The sequence below is a fragment of the Erinaceus europaeus genome, chromosome 10 (genome assembly GCF_950295315.1).
Source record: "Erinaceus europaeus chromosome 10, mEriEur2.1, whole genome shotgun sequence".
Classification (NCBI taxonomy): domain Eukaryota; kingdom Metazoa; phylum Chordata; class Mammalia; order Eulipotyphla; family Erinaceidae; genus Erinaceus; species Erinaceus europaeus.
In genome coordinates, this window is record NC_080171.1 from 105,212,345 (window position 1) to 105,229,450 (window position 17,106).

Genomic DNA, 17,106 nt, shown 5'->3' on the forward strand with positions numbered 1-17,106 from the left:
GGTTCAGTTTCATTCTTCTGCATGTTTCGACCCCGTTTTTCCAATACCACTTGTTGAAGAGACTCTCCTTTCCCCATTCAATAGTCTGGGCACCTCTGTTAAAGATTAGATGTCTGTAGGTGTGGGGGCTTACTTCTGGGCTCTCAATTCTATTCCACTGGTCAGTGTCTCTTTTTCCTCTTGTCTTTCTCCTTCTCCTCCTCCTATCAAAATTCATGAACTTATTTATGAGACAAAGAGTGGGGAGAGAAAACCAGAGCACTTGCACTGTGGGTGATCAATTTAGGACCTCCAGCTTGAGAGTCCAACACTTTATCTACTGTATCACCTCTCTTTCACAAACTGGTCTCTCCTGCCCAACTGTCCTTTAAATGGCATCTCACCAAACTACACATTTACTTAGACCCACAGTATGAAAAGTCATGTAGATGTTTATAATCGAGATGAAAGAGAACACACATAGAGAAAAAGATAGAGGAAAGGGAGGAAAATAGGGTGGGAGGAGGAATTTTCTAACAAAAAGGAAAGCATAATTGTGAGCTTTGTGTGGTTATATCTCAGTTTTCAACTTAAAAAAAATTTTTTTTTTATTGCTACCAGGGTTATCACTTTGGCTCTGTGGTAGCACTATGAATCCATTGCTCCCAGAAGCCCCCCCCCCCTTTTTTTTACATTCAATAGGACAGACAGAAATTGAGAGAGGAGGAGGAAATAGAGAGTGAGAAAGACACCTGCAGACCTGCTTCCCTCTGCAGGTGGGGAGTGGGGGCTTGAACCCAGGTCCTCTGAACACAGTGCTATGTATGCTTAACTGGGTGTGCTACTTCCCAGCCCCAATTTCCAACTTTTCATGCAACATTCCGTCTTCTCCTGTTATAAGATTTTCTGGGTTCGAGCCCCTGGGTCCCCACCTGCAGGGTTGTCGCTTCACAAGCGGTGAAGCAGGTCTGCAGGTGTCTGTCTTTCTCTCCCCCCTCTGTCTTCCCCTCCTCTCTCCATTTCTCTGTCCTAACAATGACATCATCAACAACAATAAAACAACCAAGGACAACAAAAGGAATAAATAAATATTAAAAAAAAATTTCTGATGATAAATCAAAACAACAAAGGGTTTAGTGTAAAAGGAGCACACCTCTCTCCTCAAGAATTAACAGCATGATTCCTCTTATCAAAAGAAGCCAGACCTCCATCTGCTTTGTCCTGAGATGGCCCTGGTTCCTCATTAACACAAAGGAGGTTTCTGGAGAGTACTCAGAGAGCCTGGCAAGCAACAGGCTGCTTAAAGCACCCAGAGTGCCAACTTCTCCCAACCCAGCATGATCTATTACAGTATCCCCTATGTCCCCACAGTTGTCAGATGCCAAAGTGTCAGCATAGAGCAAACAAATGTGGCAGAGGAAGAAGGAACACTGGGAGAGTGAATAAAGAACTCCTCATCACAGGAAACATTCTTGGTTCCTGGCTGAGAAATGGGAAGCAAAGAACCCCATACCCAACTCTTCTCTAGTCACCCTCACTGCAGAGCATTGCAGAGGACAGGTCAACTGAAAATGAGCTGGACAGGAAGATGACTATGCACTAAAAGATCACTGAGAAATCAGATTGGGGACAAGTGAGAGTTTGCTTTCCATGTGGCTTCTGGGGTCAGCATGGGGTCAGTGGGGGTACTCTGCTCTGCCAAATTAATGGTGCTCTGCCTAGTTATATCAACTGAAATTCAGTACTTTGAAGATTAAAGATAGAATGTTTTGTCCTGATCTTAGCCCAAACTTCAGCACAAAGGTGCCTACTAACTTCTGATTCAATACAACCTATAACATTTACTACGTCGACGACACTAACTATGGAAAATTAATGTATTCCCACTGAGCCACTACACAAATCTCAGTCTCACTCAGTCTTTAGAAAAAGATTGGTGGTTGTCAGTATTATTTTTCTTGAGTGCATTTACCTATCCAACCTACAAGTACTGGGTGTCCGATTTGTACCTGCTCTATGGCAGTGAATGGAAGTACAAACAAAACAGTCCTTATTCTCATGAGCTTGTTTGGGAAGACCTGGTTCAGGAGTGAAGAGTACTATCAAGTAACATAGGACACAATGGAAAAGCCTAACAGGAAAGAACTGGAATTCTGGGGGTTCTGTCTCTGGAAAATATGAAACTGAAACTGAGCTCTAGTTAGGGTTATCACCTCAGTGGGAACATCCAGGCAAAGGGAATGCATGCACCAAGGTAAAAAAAAAAAAAAAAAAAGAGAGAGTGACACAAGAGGAAGAGCTAGTTTATCTGAAGAGCTGAAAGCAAAGAGGGACAAAGGAACAGAGGGGACACAAAGGGGTGAGGCTCCAAAAGAATTACTAAACATGATCATGGTTCTTGACAAACTTCACCAAGTAGCTTATCTGGACACATCTTCATTTAAAGGTTATTTTAGAGTAAACACCAGTATCTGACTTCTAGAGAGGCATCACCAAAGAGAAGGGTCCCTTGGTCAGACTGAGATCTCTTAAAGGGGTAAACATTCAGTAGAGGCCATTCTCAGATCTCAGTGCTATTAGTACTATGATGAGTAGGTGACCAGATATCCACATATACAAGAAGATCAAAGCTATACTCACTCACTCATACACTCTAAATTTAGGAAGAAAACCATCTCTATAACCTTTAAAACTGAATATAGGAGGTAGGATGGTGGCGCACCTGGTTGACATACGTTATAATGCGCAAGCACCCAGGTTTGAGCCCATGGTCCCCACCTGCAGGTGGGAAGCTTCACAAGTGGTGAAGTAGTGCTGTAGGTGTCTCTCTGTCTCTCACTCTCTCTATCCCTCCCTTCCCTCTCAATTTCTAACTGTCTCTGTTCAATAACTAAATAAAGGGAGTCGGGCTGTAGCGCAGCGGGTTAAGCGCAGGTGGTGCTAAGCTCAAGGACCGGCATCAGGATCCGGGTTCGAACCCCCGGCTCCCCACCTGCAGGGGAGTCGCTTCACAGGCGGTGAAGCAGGTCTGCAGGTGTCTATCTTTCTCTCCCCCTCTGTCTTCCCCTCCTCTCTCCATTTCTCTGTCCTATTCAACAATGGTGATATCAACAATAATTACAACAATAAAACAACAAGGGCAACAAAAGGGAATAAATAAATAAATAAATTTTAAAAAATAACTAAAGATAATAAAAAATTTTAAAAAATTGAATATGGAACAAGAGTGCCTTAAAAATAGTTGCATTAAATGAGGCCTAGATAATTATTCAAATACCTGTATGCCTTTGATTCTATCCAGCCCTTGTTTACTGGACTGACTAAATTTATAGTGAAAATTCATCACTGCATATATAGGGATTTCTCAAATAGCCAGTTGAGGATTAAGTCACATTATCTAGGATTGCACAAACAGGGCGAGCATTTTAATCTTGAGGGTAAGCAACAACTATGGTGAAGTGAATCCCCAGAGGAGGATACAGAAGGTGTGAGTTTTCAATCTCAAAAGAGCATAAGAGATGTGCATTAAAAAGGTCAGTGTTGTGGTGGAGGCAGAGCTGTCTAAAATGAAAAAGATTGAGGCCAGATTAACTGGCCCTGAAAACTATAGGGCAAATGAGAGTTTTAGACAAGTCAAGGAAATATGTCCAAATGCATCTCTTTTCCTCTAAGAAAAGAAGAGCGGAAGCAAACAATATGATTTTTCTGTGGAAAGACTTTCTCAGCTCTAATTACTCTCGATAGTTGTAATTTACAGGTTTTTGGTGGCTAGAAATCGCCGAGATTCACACGTTTTCAGACCAACAGCTGTCACTATTAGTGAGCAAATCGCCAAGTCTTCTGAATGGTGGCAGCTGGTTATCTGTGGCATAGGCAGGGAACAAACCTGATATGCAAAGAGACCAGTCACCAAGAGGCCTGGGCTGCTCACTGCAGAGCTAGTCTTGTAGCAGATTGCTGAAAGACGAAAAATTGCAACCACCACTGCAGAAATTTTTAACCATCACAGGAAATACAGAATGATACATACCGTACAGAGAAGGATGCCTATTTTGGAATGTGAAAACTCTTGAAACACAGCTGTTCTTTCCTACAACAAGGAAAAAGAGAGCCTATGAACACTGAGATCAGTTCCAGCAATGCAGGCTTAGATTCCTATCACTCTCCCAATTTACTCCTGCTAGAACTATTTTTAGTCACAGAAACGTTTTGCCAGGCAAGAGGAAGAAATAAATTCTTTACCTCTTCTAATAAGATGCTGTACCTGCAGGAGTAAACTCAGACAATAGCTACACAGCAGTGCTGAGGCCCATATATTTCAGTGAATTAATGCCACATGTCTGGGAAGATAGAACAGCAGTAATGCACAGGACTTGCATGCAAGAACTATGAAGTTTAATCCCTGGTACCACCAACAGGTAAAGCTAAGTAAGAAATGTTCTAGTCAGAAATAACCAAACCCAAGATACAAAAGTAACAAACTCAACTGAAGGTAAAACCCAAGAATTTACATACATACATACATACATACATACATACATATATATATATGGTCCACAATGGGTGAACTATTCAAGAAATTCAATATAACCTTGTGAACATAATGTGTCCTTTTAATTTTATTTTTTTAATCTTTAGTTATTGGATAGAGACAGCCAGAAATTGAGAGGAAGGGCGAGATAAGGGGAAAGATAGAGAGACACCACTGCTTCATCAGCTTTCCTCTTACAGGTGGGGACTGGGTTCTTGAACCAGGGTCCTTGCACACAGTAACATATGCACTCAACCAGGTGCACCACCACCTGGCCCCAACATAATGTGTCTTTAAGTGACCTTGAGAATGTTCCCTCTTCTGAGTCTCCATTAACCGTTAAAAAGTGTGTGTGGGGGGGAGCGGGGTGGAGGGGCAAGCAAGAGGCTTCCCCAGTAGAGCAAACAAATTACTAAGCACAGGTTCCAGTCGCAGGTCGCCACATGGGAGCACCTGCAAGGGCTAAGCTTCATGAGCAGGAGAAAATTGTCTTTCCTCTTTTCAGTTTTTTTTTTTTTTTTTAATTTCTCTCCTCCCTCTTTTACTCTTTAGCTATAAGAGAGAAAGTAAAGAAAAAAAAAAGAAAAAGAAAAAAAAAAAAGCCACTTAAGAGGTAGAGTAGTATAGGCACTGAGCCCCAGTAATAACCCCAGTAACAAAAAGAAAGAGAAAAAAAAAATAAAAGAAAAAGTAGGCCAGCAAAATAACTTACCTGCCGTACTCATGACTCATATTTGAGCTGACCCCCACCCCATTAATAAGAGCTCCAAGGTTGTGGTGCCTTTTCCTCCCCATCTCTCTCTGTCTGAGAAAGTCATCATGGAGCAGCGAAGCCCCTGTGACTAAAAAAACAAAAACAAAGAAAGAGGAGGGAGTGGGATTTGATAAACTTTAACATCCCCTATAGCTCAAAAACGTTATAGTTATTATAACTAGTTCTAATCAAATCTCATTCCAATTTCTGGTTTTCTTTTGTACCTTCTATTTTTTTCTAAGCTGCCTGGTAACCTCTCTTCTAGGACAAGATGGATCCTATTTTCAAGTTCCTATTCATCCTTCTCTTCAAAATTCCAGTGAGATTATCTCATTATCCACTCCTCCAGACCCCTTAAATGCATAGTCTCGTTATGAGTGGTGGAATGCTATGCAGCTCAGTACCTAAACAGGTTCTTCCTGAACGAAAACCGTATTCAAGTCAAGACAGACTTGAAGCTTCTTTAATACAGTCTCCTCTCCTAGCCAAAATATTAAAAGAGAAAGCGCTGTATCTTGTTGACAATGACAGCAGTCATGCTCAGCAGTACCATATGGGATCCACGATTTAGCTCCATTAATGCTCTTAATTTGAAGACATCAAGCCCTAATTACACACTGGGTACTAAAAAGGCAAAACCCTTCCCTGGTGCCAGCTACTTAGTGGTACTCTGTTGCCTTAACAGCTGGCTGAGGTAGGCTCAGGCCAAATCGGGCCTGTGAGCTCTCTCAGGTGGAAGAGAACAGCTCCCAGAGCTAAGCAAACAGGAACAATAGACTTCCCTTGTCTACTCCTTGCAGCAGTGTGGATCCCCTTCAGTTCCAGTGGGATGGGTCACCCAACCAAGGCTAATTTTTACCAGCTCTGAGGCCTGAGTGGGAAGCCAGAACTGACCCCAGAGGACAAGTTCAACTTCACCAGAACTCCTCAAGTTTGCTGCTTCCACTCATGGGTAGAGAGAGATGCAGTGCTTACCTCCTGCTCCATGTTGCCGTGCAGCCGTAGGAATTTTAATCTTGTGCAGGCAGATGGTAACTGCCCTGGGGCTGGGGTCACTGAGACGCTCAGCAGGGTCTGGATGAAGAGGTTGTAGTGGAACTCCACCAACTCACAACTGGAGAAAAAGACAATCATCTTCTGGTCTTCTTCAAACTACATGATAGAAAAGGAGAAAACACAGAACCGCAGTTTTGAGACTAAGTGACACTAGAAAGAATATTCCCATAAGATAAATAATCATGCGGGTCCCAACTTGGAGACATGGCTGACAAATGGTTTTAAACTTATTATTATCATTAGTATTTATTCATGTTTATTGTAAAAGACAGAGAATCACTTTTTAATTTTATGCTATGACAGTGACCAAACCTGGGCCTCCTGCATGTAAGGTATGTGCTCTGTTGTGGAACCACCTGAATTGTTTAAAAACCACAAGTCTACATATTGAACATGTTCAGACTTAACTGGTCTTTTTTTTTTTTTTTTTTTTAAACTAGAGCACTGTTTAGCTCTGGCTTGTGATGGTGGGGCCGATTGAAGCTGGGACTTGATGGAGCCTTAGGCATCACAGTCTGTTTGCATAGCCATTATGCTATCTACTTCCACCCCCTTATCTGATCTTGAAAACAAAAACAGCACTGATCCTCCACCAACAAAGACTAAGGGGGGGGGGGCAGGTGGCAGCGCACAGGTTAAGTGCACACATTATAATGTGCAAGGATCCGGGATCAAGCCCCCAGTCCCCACCTGCAAGGGGTAAGCTTCACGAGTGGTGAAGCAGGGTTGCAGGTGCCTTCTCTCCCTTTCTATCTCCCCCTTCCTCTCAATTCTGGCTGTCTCTATCTGATAAATAATTTTAAAAAAAAAAACTGAAAAAAGAATATGGGGAAGGAAAATAGCTGCTTTTCCTATTTGAAATGAAGAAATCTACTTTTGAATAAAGCTATACCTCAGTTCTGTCCCTATAATTCATGCAGGTCTCGCCACACACATGCAACCTGGCTGAGACTCTATGCACAGGAAATCTTGATGCTTCATTCCCAAGTCCTTCTACCTACACTTTTCCTGTATGCCAGAACAAGCTGCCACATTAATCTAGTAAAAACATAAATAACAAGTTTCTTAATGATCCTAAATTTGGGACTGGGTTGTGGACCCAGTTGGTTTGGGACCTGGTTTGGGACCTGGTTTGGGACCTGGTTGAGAGCACTTTACTGTATGCAAGGACCTGGGTTGGAGCCTCCGACTCCCACCTGCGGGGGGGGGGGGGGGGGGTCGCTTCATAAGCGGTGAAGCATGGCTGCAGATGTCTATCTTTCTCGCCCCCTCTCTATATCCCCCTCCCCTCTCAATTTATCTGTCCTATAAAAATAGGAAAAACAAACAAGCACCCTTAAATTTGTGTTCACACCTTCCACCGTAAGTTCCCAAAATCAGTCCTAGTAAAGATATTTATGGCAGATGCCAAGTAGAGCATGATGATTTTCACTAACCTGATTCTTTATCATAATCTTAAAAACAACTGAGAATGTATCCACATGATTTACACTCACACATACACAGTTAAGTTGAAATACATTGTGTGTGTGTGTGTATGCATTACTATCAATGCCTGGCATGAGCTAAACAGGCCATTCTTCTGGGATCAAGCAGGGCTGAGTACATGTCCCTACCTGGCATTTCTGCAAGATGAAGGCTGCCAGGGAGACAAGCCTCAGCTTGCTGGGAACCAGTGTCACATACTGCTCGAGGCTCTCTGGTATGGCAAAGCCATCCATCTCATTATTAGTATGTGGAAAAGCTTCCATAACCCCTTTGCCCTTTGGGTTAGATTGATTATGACATTCATCCAGGACAGAAATATTGACTGGGTTGTGCAAACTGATATCAGCTAGCCGTGCTACACCTTGGGAAAAAAAAGAGAAAACACAAAACAGTTAAGAATGTACTATGCCACTGGTCAAGTATGCAGACCCACGCATCACTTTCCCAGGTTAAGCCAGTCTTCCTGGGGATCACCAAGTGCCAGCACTGAATTTGTCTACTGCCCACCTGGGGCAGATCCACCAAAGTCTTCCTGTAGCCTAATGACACATCCATGCCAGCATTTCTTTCTTTCTTTCTTCTCCTTTTTTAATATTTTACTTACTTACTATCAGATAGAGACAGAGAGAAATTGAGGGGGTAAGGGGAAGTAGAGAGGGAGAAGGACAGAGAGACACCTGCAGCCCTGCTTCACCACTCATGAAGCTTTCCCCCTGCAGGTGGGGACAAAGGACTTGAACCTGAGTCCTTGCGCACAACAGGTGTGCCACCACCTGACCCCCATGTGCGCACTAGGTGAAGCAACAGTGAGGAGAAAAGAGAAAGGCTGTGGTTTCCAGAGTTTTTTATTGACGTGGTGACCCATTGCGAGCAGGCCCTGTCCTGAAGGTGACCTCTTCTTCACATGCATATTTTAATGTCATCACTGCCTTTCTCCTAAAGAGAGAATGAATTTTCAAAAAACTGTAAGCTCGTTTCTAGCTTTCCACCCTTGAGAAATGGACACTGGTAGCTGTTTTTGTTAGCTGGGAAGAAACACCGAAGCTGGAATAGCAGCATTGCTCCCCCAGAACCACCACTCACAATGAATCCTCAACTGAGCAGCAGCATAGCTTCTGTGTTCTTATGTCTGGTTGCTGGTTCGACTGCTGCATTATGGTGTATTCACATAAGAGGCCGTTCATGTGACTTGTCAGTGGTTCTCAAAGTGCCATCTAAATAAACATTGATTGTAAAAGATAATCTATGTAAAGTGCTCACAATGTTTGGGAAATGCCACGTCACCCCCTCCCCTTGGAGATGCCTGGGTGCGTGTTAACCCAGTAAAGGTCTGAGAAGGCTTGCAGCCCTTCAGAACCCTGGAATGTATTCTTGACCGTAGCACTAGGGGTGGTGGGCAGACATTATTAGTGTCCCTTTGGTCTTCCATTAGGTCCGTTTGGTCTGACCAATACTAGACATTTAGAAATGCTGGCATGGGGGTCAGGTGGTGGCACACCTAGTTGAGCGCATGCACAGCACACACAGCTACGCGGCTGCTCAGTTGAGTGGTGGTTCTGGGGGAGCAATGCTGCTATTCCAGCTTCGGTGTTTCTTCCTAGCTAACAAAAACAGCTACCAGTGTCCATTTCTCAAGGGTGGAAAGCTAGAAACGAGCTTACAGTTTTTTGAAAATTCATTCTCTCTTTAGGAGAAAGGCAGTGATGACATTAAAATGTGCATGTGAAGAAGAGGTCACCTTCAGGACAGGGCCTGCTCGCAATGGGTCACCACGTCAATAAAAAACTCTGGAAACCACAGCCTTTCTCTTTTCTCCTCACTGTTGCTTCATGTCTGCGACCTACCTTTTCTTCTTCTCCCCATGCCCTTAAGATAAAGCAGGGTCTTTAGGAGACCAGGAATGTAGGACATAGAGTCTGAAAAACCAGTTCTCTAGGGGTATCGTCCCACTCCACCCCTGAACCTCCCCAAATTAGGAACCTCTGCTGGGACCTTACACGCAGGCCCTTCCTCTACATTAAGAGCAAAAATTACCTTTTCACTTACCTTCTGTAAGTGTTGCAGACAGCAAGACATTTTGTCGTTTCTGGCATTCAGCATTTACAGCATTGAGTATCACTGTGAGATCCTTTTCAAAACCCAAATCCAAGATTCTGTGGTTTCAAGAAGGGGAATGTTTAGACTACAACTTAAAAATCAATATATACTAAGGGAATATAGAAGCTTCAAGGAAGACAGGAGCTTTCTGGACAAGGCTCACCTGTCGGCTTCATCCAGAATCAGCCACTGTATCCGACTAAAATGGATGTTCTTTGTGGACTTTATGTGATCCACCAAACGTCCAGGAGTTGAAATAAGGATATTTATTCCTTTGCGGAGTCTGTTTAAAATCATATATTACAAAAGGAAGTAAATCAAATGGGACTGCATTGATAGAAAACACAGGAGAAAGTCAAAGGAGACAGTTTCATCTGGTGTCAATGTATCACAGTTCAAAATCCCAACAAACACAAAGACCAGTGGACACAAAAAGAAATGTGAGTTTTAATTTTCTTCTAAAGTTTCTTACAGAAAGTAATACTTAAGGTCTGACGTTACCGGGCTGGGGAGGGAGCTCAATAGTAGTGGCAGTGTATGTACTCTGAATCTGATCCCCCCACCACAAATCAAGATCTGAAGTAGCTAAAATCATAAACCTTTAACTTTGAAAGGAATGTTAACATAATTCAATTATCATGATACAATCCATAGATTCTTTCTAGAACATGTCAGATAAGATTATCATCTAACTTGTTCTTTGAAGGTTTTTGTGCTATAGAACTTCCTACTGGAATGAATTACTCCACGTCAGTACGCTCTATAGTCAGAATGTTATTCCTAATACTGAATCCTTTTCGTAATGTCCATACAATGCATCAAGTTTTGCCCTATAGGCTAGTAGAGTAAATCTAATTTCTTTAGTCCTAGAACATAATTATCACCTTCACAGTTTAGTTTTGAGAGGTGAGAGTACCACTAGCCATTTATGATGTTCTACTTGTTTCCCTCTTATGTCTTCATAGTATGGAGGATCAAATCCAGGGCATGTATGTACAATATGTGTCTGCTGCCAGTGCTCCAAAGTCTCCAGTTTTTAACAGACCATATTTTTCAGGTTCTCCTGCAGCTAAGTATAGCCATGTGCCTATGTTTTAGCTGCAGAATAAATGAATAAAGGGAATATACAGATTTTACAAGTACCTTTAATGGAAGGAGGTGTGATTATATTTATTTATTTATTTTTTGCCTCCAGGATTATCACTGGGGCTTTGTGTGGCACTAGGAATCCACCACTCCTGGCAGCCATTTTTTCCTTTCTTCTATTTTATTCAATAGGACAGAGAGAAATTGAGAGAGGAGGGGGAGATAGAAAACAGACACACCTGTGGCAGAACTCTTTTCCGCATAAATTTTAAAGACATCTTCAATGAAACGAATACAATTACAAAGAAGTCGAAAGCAAGTATAAACCTATGGAACTACATCAAATTAAAAAGCTTCTGCATGGGAGCCGGGCGGTAGCGCAGTAGGAAAAGCGCACGTGGTGCAAAGCACAGAGACCAGCAAGGATCCCAGTTCGAGCCCCTGGCTCCCCACCTGCAGAGGAGCCGCTGCACAAGCGGTGAAGCAGGTCTGCAGGTGTCTATCTTTCTCTCCCTCTCTGTCTTCCCCTCCTCTCTCCATTTCTCTCTGTCCTATCCAACAATGACGACATCAATAACAACAATAGTAACTACAATAAAAAGGGCAACAAAAGGGAATAAATAAATATTTTAAAAAATATTTTTAAAAAAGCTTCTGCACAGCGAAAGGGGTCTTTTGGTTTGGGTAGAAACCAAGAGACCCCTCACAGAATGGGAGAAGATCTTTACATGCCATACATCAGATAAGAGGCTAATAACCAAAATATATAAAGAGCCTGCCAAACTCAACAACAAGACAACAAATAACCCCATCCAAAAATGGGGAGAGGACATGGACAGAATATTCACCACAGATGAGATCCAAAAGGCTGAGAAACATATGAAAAAATGTCCCAAGTCTTTGATTGTCAGAGAAATGCAAATAAAGACAACAATGAGATACCACTTCACTTCTGTGAGAATGTCATACATCAGAAAAGGTAACAGCAACAAATGCTGGAGAGGTTGTGGGGTCAAAGGAACCCTCCTGCACTGCTGGTGGGAATGTCAATTGGTCCAACCTCTGGAGAACAGTCTGGAGAACTCTCAGAAGGCTAGAAATAGACCTACCCTATGACCCTGCGATTCCTCTCCTGGGGATATATCCTAAGGAACCCAACACACCCATCTAAAAAGATCCGTGTATACTTATGTTTATAGCAGCACAATTTGTAATAGCCAAAACCTGGAAGCAACCTAGGTGTCCAACAACAGATGAGTAGCTGAGCAAGTTGTGGTATATATACACAGCTATTAAAAATGGTGACTTCACCATTTTCAGTCGATCTTGGATGAAGCTTGAAGAAATCATGTTAAGTGAAATAAGTCAGAGAGAGAAGGATGACTTTGGGATGATCTCATTCTCAGGCAAAAGTTGAAAAACAAGATCAGAAGAGAAAACGCAAGTAGAACCTGAACTGGAGTTTGTGTATTACACCAAAGTAAAAGACCCTGGAGAGTACTGTCCAAAAAGGATGACAGAGGACCTAGTGGGGATTGTATTATTATGTGGAAAACTGAGAAATGTTATGTACAAATTACTGTATTTACTTTTGAATATAAAACATTAACCCCCAATAAAGAAAAAAAAAAAAAAAAAAAGGACAGCCAGCCAGAAGTCCAGTCTCTCTGGCTGCTGCTTCTTCTCCTGGTCAGAAGCATCTCGGCAGAGGTGATCCAGGTATCCACCATGGGTACTTCTCCTGGGAACTAAACACGTGTGACTCTGCTAGCCAGCAACCTATACTTCAGCTGATAATTGTTTATCTTATGGGACTAAACTTGTGATAACTATACATAGACTTCATGGATCTCTCTCTCTCTCTCTCTCTCTTTTTTTTAATGATTTGTTTCTTTATTTTTTAGAAGATTTTATTTATTTATTAATGAGAAATATAGGAGAGAGAGAAAGAACCCGGCATCACTCTGGTACCTGTGCTACCAGAGATCGAACTCAGGACCTCATGCTTGAGAGCCCAACGCTTTATCCACTACACCACCTCCCGGACCATGGACCTAGCACACTCTTAACCTCTGATAACTGCTTATGTTGTGTATCTAAAATATCTGTCCCATACTTTAAAAAAAAATTTTTTTATTTATTTATTCATGAAAAAGGTGGAAAGAGAAAGAACCAGTTATCACTCTGGAACATATGCTGCCAGCAATTGAACTCAGGGTCTCATGGTTGAGAATCCAATGCTTCATCTACTGCACCATCTCCCCAACCACTGTCCCATACTTTTGTACTACTCTTACAAACCTCTCTTTTGCTTTATCTTAAATAAAGCTGCTTATTTGCAGCACCTAGATAAATGTTTGTCTTTTATCCGGTTTACCCAAATAAAGCCTCTACGTTTAAACCTGTTCTCAGCTCCCAGCTGTGAATCCTTTAAGTGCTGCCCGAAGCCCCTTTTAAGTTAAGTTACAACACAATATACATAAATCTATATCATTTCTGTTTACAAACAAGGAGTCAGAGGAAGGAAAAATAAAAGATTCAATGCACTCAATGTAAAGGAATCTGGGATGGGGGGAGGGCTCAGGTCCTGAAACATGATGGCAGAGGACCTAGTGGGGGTTGAATTGTTACATGGAAGACTGGGAAATCTTACACATGTACAAACGATTGTATTTTATTGTCAACTGTAAATCATTAATCCCCAATAAAGAAAAAAAAAGAAAACACACCTGTACAAACTACTGTATTTTACCGTTGACTGTAAACCATTAATCCCCCCAATAGGGGGAAAAGAAAGAAAGAAAGGAAGAAAGGAAGAAAAATACCTGCAGACTTGCTTCACCACTTATGAAGAGTCTTCACTGCAGGTGGGGAGCGGAGGCTCAAATCTGGGTACTTGCACATAGTACTATGTGTGCTTAACCAGATGCGCCACGGCCTACCCCTGCCCTTTGTTCCTGTTCATAGGTAACTATAGATGTAACGCCTGGAGTTCTAACAACTATACAACTATGAGGTAACTCTGAAAATGAAACCTCCCTTATTTTCTGATAGTGTAAAAAAAAATAAATTAAGCCTGGGTCCTGACACGGGAGAGCCAAACCAGCCCTGGATAGGTCACTTTTGGGTTTCTTAAATATGAAAGGAAAATAGAACTCCATACTGTTACGCCATGTCTATGCTATTATTACTGACAGAAACATCCTAACCAATTCCTTTTTTATGTTTAGTTTTTACTACCTGGTTACAGACTGTGCAGACAGTTTGTGTTACTACTAAACATTAAGCTATACAATAATGGCAGTATTTTCTTAAAAGCAAATAGACTATTTGGAATTTACCTGTTCTAACAATTTTCTGCTGACACATCCATTTTTAAAGGAGTTAGGAATTAGTGTATTTGGGTATAAAAAGCAAGGTACCAACTATTACTTAAGCATATGATTTTGTTTGTATAAAACCAAATAGTACCCTAAACTTAATATATACACAAAAAGGAGGTACGAAGGGGATGCATACCTACAAGGGCAATTGCATTGTACTGATAGTTAAGACGGTAAGCTGGCTAAGTCAGCAGGAAACCCCTAGTAGGGTCATCATTGATTCCACCATTTTTTAAAATTAGCACCGTCTAGAGGTGACTGCACCCCACTGACTCAATCTGTCCCAATGTACTGGGACTAGGAAGCACAGTCTGAGAAAGGACTCTCTCCAGACTTAAAAGGACCAGGTTTTATTGAATAGGAAATAATAGGCAGATTCAAAAGGCAATTAATAGCAAAGAAACCTCCCCTTACCTGGCTTTTTCTGATTTTCTCTTCTCTCCTCCCATTAATACTCCAGGAACAATCCAGGTAAATGGCTACAGAGAGACAGCAGACCAAAATCACTGTAAAACTGCCTTGGTGGAAATCACAGAGACTAATTCTAAATTTCTATTAGTTGAGACATAACACATGGTGCAGGTTTTTCAGTATCTGGTGTTACTGTACAGACACATTTCCTAGGCACTGGTCACCTTCAGCAGTAACTAGCTACTACCATAGTGAGAGGGAAATGTGAGCGCTTTAAATCATCCAAGTAGCTTCTCTTCCTTTTCTCGTGGAGCCTGAATTGAAGTCCTATTTCAGTAAGTTTCTTTTTTCTATTTTTGTTAAATAAAGACCATGCAAAACATTTCCCTATATTCCATGCCCCTAGTAAGAGAAAGGGCATATCAATTTTTATATCTAATTTGAAAGATTGGTGGACTTTGATCTATTTCCTCTTTTCTTTCTTAAATGAGCCTTACTTGTAACATAAGCTGCTTTCCACTCGATCATCTTAAGGTTGTGCCTGTGAGTCTCCGTATGTATATAGCTAGTGACTATGATGAACAGATTAGAGAACAGCGAGCACTGGGAAACAAGAATAATTTAGCTTAGCTAGAAATCGGCAGTTAGTAAGACGGTCCCTGGGGAGAAAAGGGGCACTCAGGATACAGGGAAATCAGAGTAATTCCTAGCACTTTTAAAATAAAGACAAGACTATGATATATTTCTTTTTCACTGAAAAGTCATGGAAAAAAATATAAAGCTGAACTCATGGCTTGCCTTACCTTGAGTAGTTTCTGGACAGTATCAAAGCTTTGGAGAGCCAGCTGTAAATATTAAAGTTACAGATTATGAATGAGCATGACCCTCTTTCCCTTTAATAATCATTTGTTTATTTAGAAAAAGCAAGGAACTTAGCATCCAAATAGGACTTCAAATTAAGAATTAGGAGTGAGAAAAAAACTGTATACACAGAATCTGTTAAAAAAATGCGGGAGTCAGGCTGCAGCGCAGCGGGTTAAGCGCAGGTGGCACAAAGCACAAGGACCCCGGCTCCCCACCTGCAGGGGAGTCGCTTCACAAGCAGTGAAGCAGGTCTGCAGGTGTCTATCTTTCTCTCCTCCTCTCTGTCTTCCCCTCCTCTCTCCATTTCTCTCTGTCCTATCCAACAATGACGACAACAACAATAATAACTACAACAATAAAACAACAAGGGCAACAAAAGGGAATAAATAAATAAAATAAAATATTTTTAAAAATTAAAAAAAAATGCACCGTGTTCTCAGACTGATTCTGAAGTCTGTCAGTTTAGGGAATGTGGGTAGAAACATCACATCTATTTCTTGAATGTATACAAAGATAGTGTTTTGTGCTCCCTCTGCTGGTTCAAATTCCCACAGTGCCACACAGAAAAGTGTAAGTATGGTGTACAAAGATGGAGGAAAACGAAGCAAAGTCCACAGGCATTAGGCACTTTAGGAAAAGGAAGAAAATGCATAGGGGGGGGGGGGAATCAATGCAGTGAAGCAACAGGTTCACCTTAGGAAACTTTGCTTTAAAGGTGATGTGACTGTATCCCAAGAACATGACAAGGTAGAGAAGGATGAGAGAGAGAGAGAGAGAGAGAGAGAGAGAGAGGCTGCATCTGATTAAAGGGAAAATTCAACAACCAAAACCATAAAACTGTGATAACCAGATGAAGTAAAAAAAAAAAAAAAAATTAATGAAGATTGAAAACATTAACTCCCCACTGCATAAACCTGGCATCTAAGCGGGTATATATGTGTACATATAGTTGCCACATGGTTAGTATTCATGCAGCATCCTAGGGAAGTAGCAAGTTTGCTGCTGCAAAAATTTAATAGCTTCCGTGCTGTTTATTCGTTGGTGAAAGCTGAGTAGCGCGCTACAGGCTACATAAAAGATTGAGTTGAACTCTCCATCTCTATGATCAATTCTCTGAAAGGAATTAGCACTTGATATAGATGGTAGACACCCAAATCTGAAATTGCTTCTTTATGGGGAAATGAAAAAAAAAATCAAATGTAAGAAATTTCCACCAAGAACGAAGATATCAAGAAACTACTTCTAGTAACAAAAATACTGCTACAGCTGTTTCTCAAAACAATTCATTTAATGACTTCATTAATGTGCATATTAAGTTTTAACCCCCAAAAGTATAAAATCTAATTATTTTAATTCCTTTTAAAAATTTTAAAGCTTTAGTATTTGTTTTCCTTTTAGTTATGCTAGAAATAGAACACTGGGAGGGGGAGAGAGAAAGAGTAGCCTGCTCCACCGTT

General features: G+C 41.4%; 1 protein-coding gene across 2 annotated transcripts in view; it reads right to left on the reverse strand.

The window, feature by feature from the left end:
- The window catches only part of DDX31 (DEAD-box helicase 31), a 96,738-nt gene that overhangs the window by 59,580 nt on the left and 20,052 nt on the right, over positions 1 to 17,106 (reverse strand). For both annotated transcript variants that reach the window (XM_060200449.1, XM_016190303.2), the window contains 7 exons: positions 15,589 to 15,630; positions 14,789 to 14,853; positions 10,069 to 10,188; positions 9,855 to 9,961; positions 7,937 to 8,169; positions 6,240 to 6,416; positions 4,010 to 4,069 (listed from right to left, as the gene is read on the reverse strand). In XM_060200449.1, the coding sequence (XP_060056432.1) occupies positions 4,010 to 4,069; positions 6,240 to 6,416; positions 7,937 to 8,169; positions 9,855 to 9,961; positions 10,069 to 10,188; positions 14,789 to 14,853; positions 15,589 to 15,630 (804 nt within the window). The remainder of the gene's footprint in view (positions 1 to 4,009; positions 4,070 to 6,239; positions 6,417 to 7,936; positions 8,170 to 9,854; positions 9,962 to 10,068; positions 10,189 to 14,788; positions 14,854 to 15,588; positions 15,631 to 17,106) is intronic.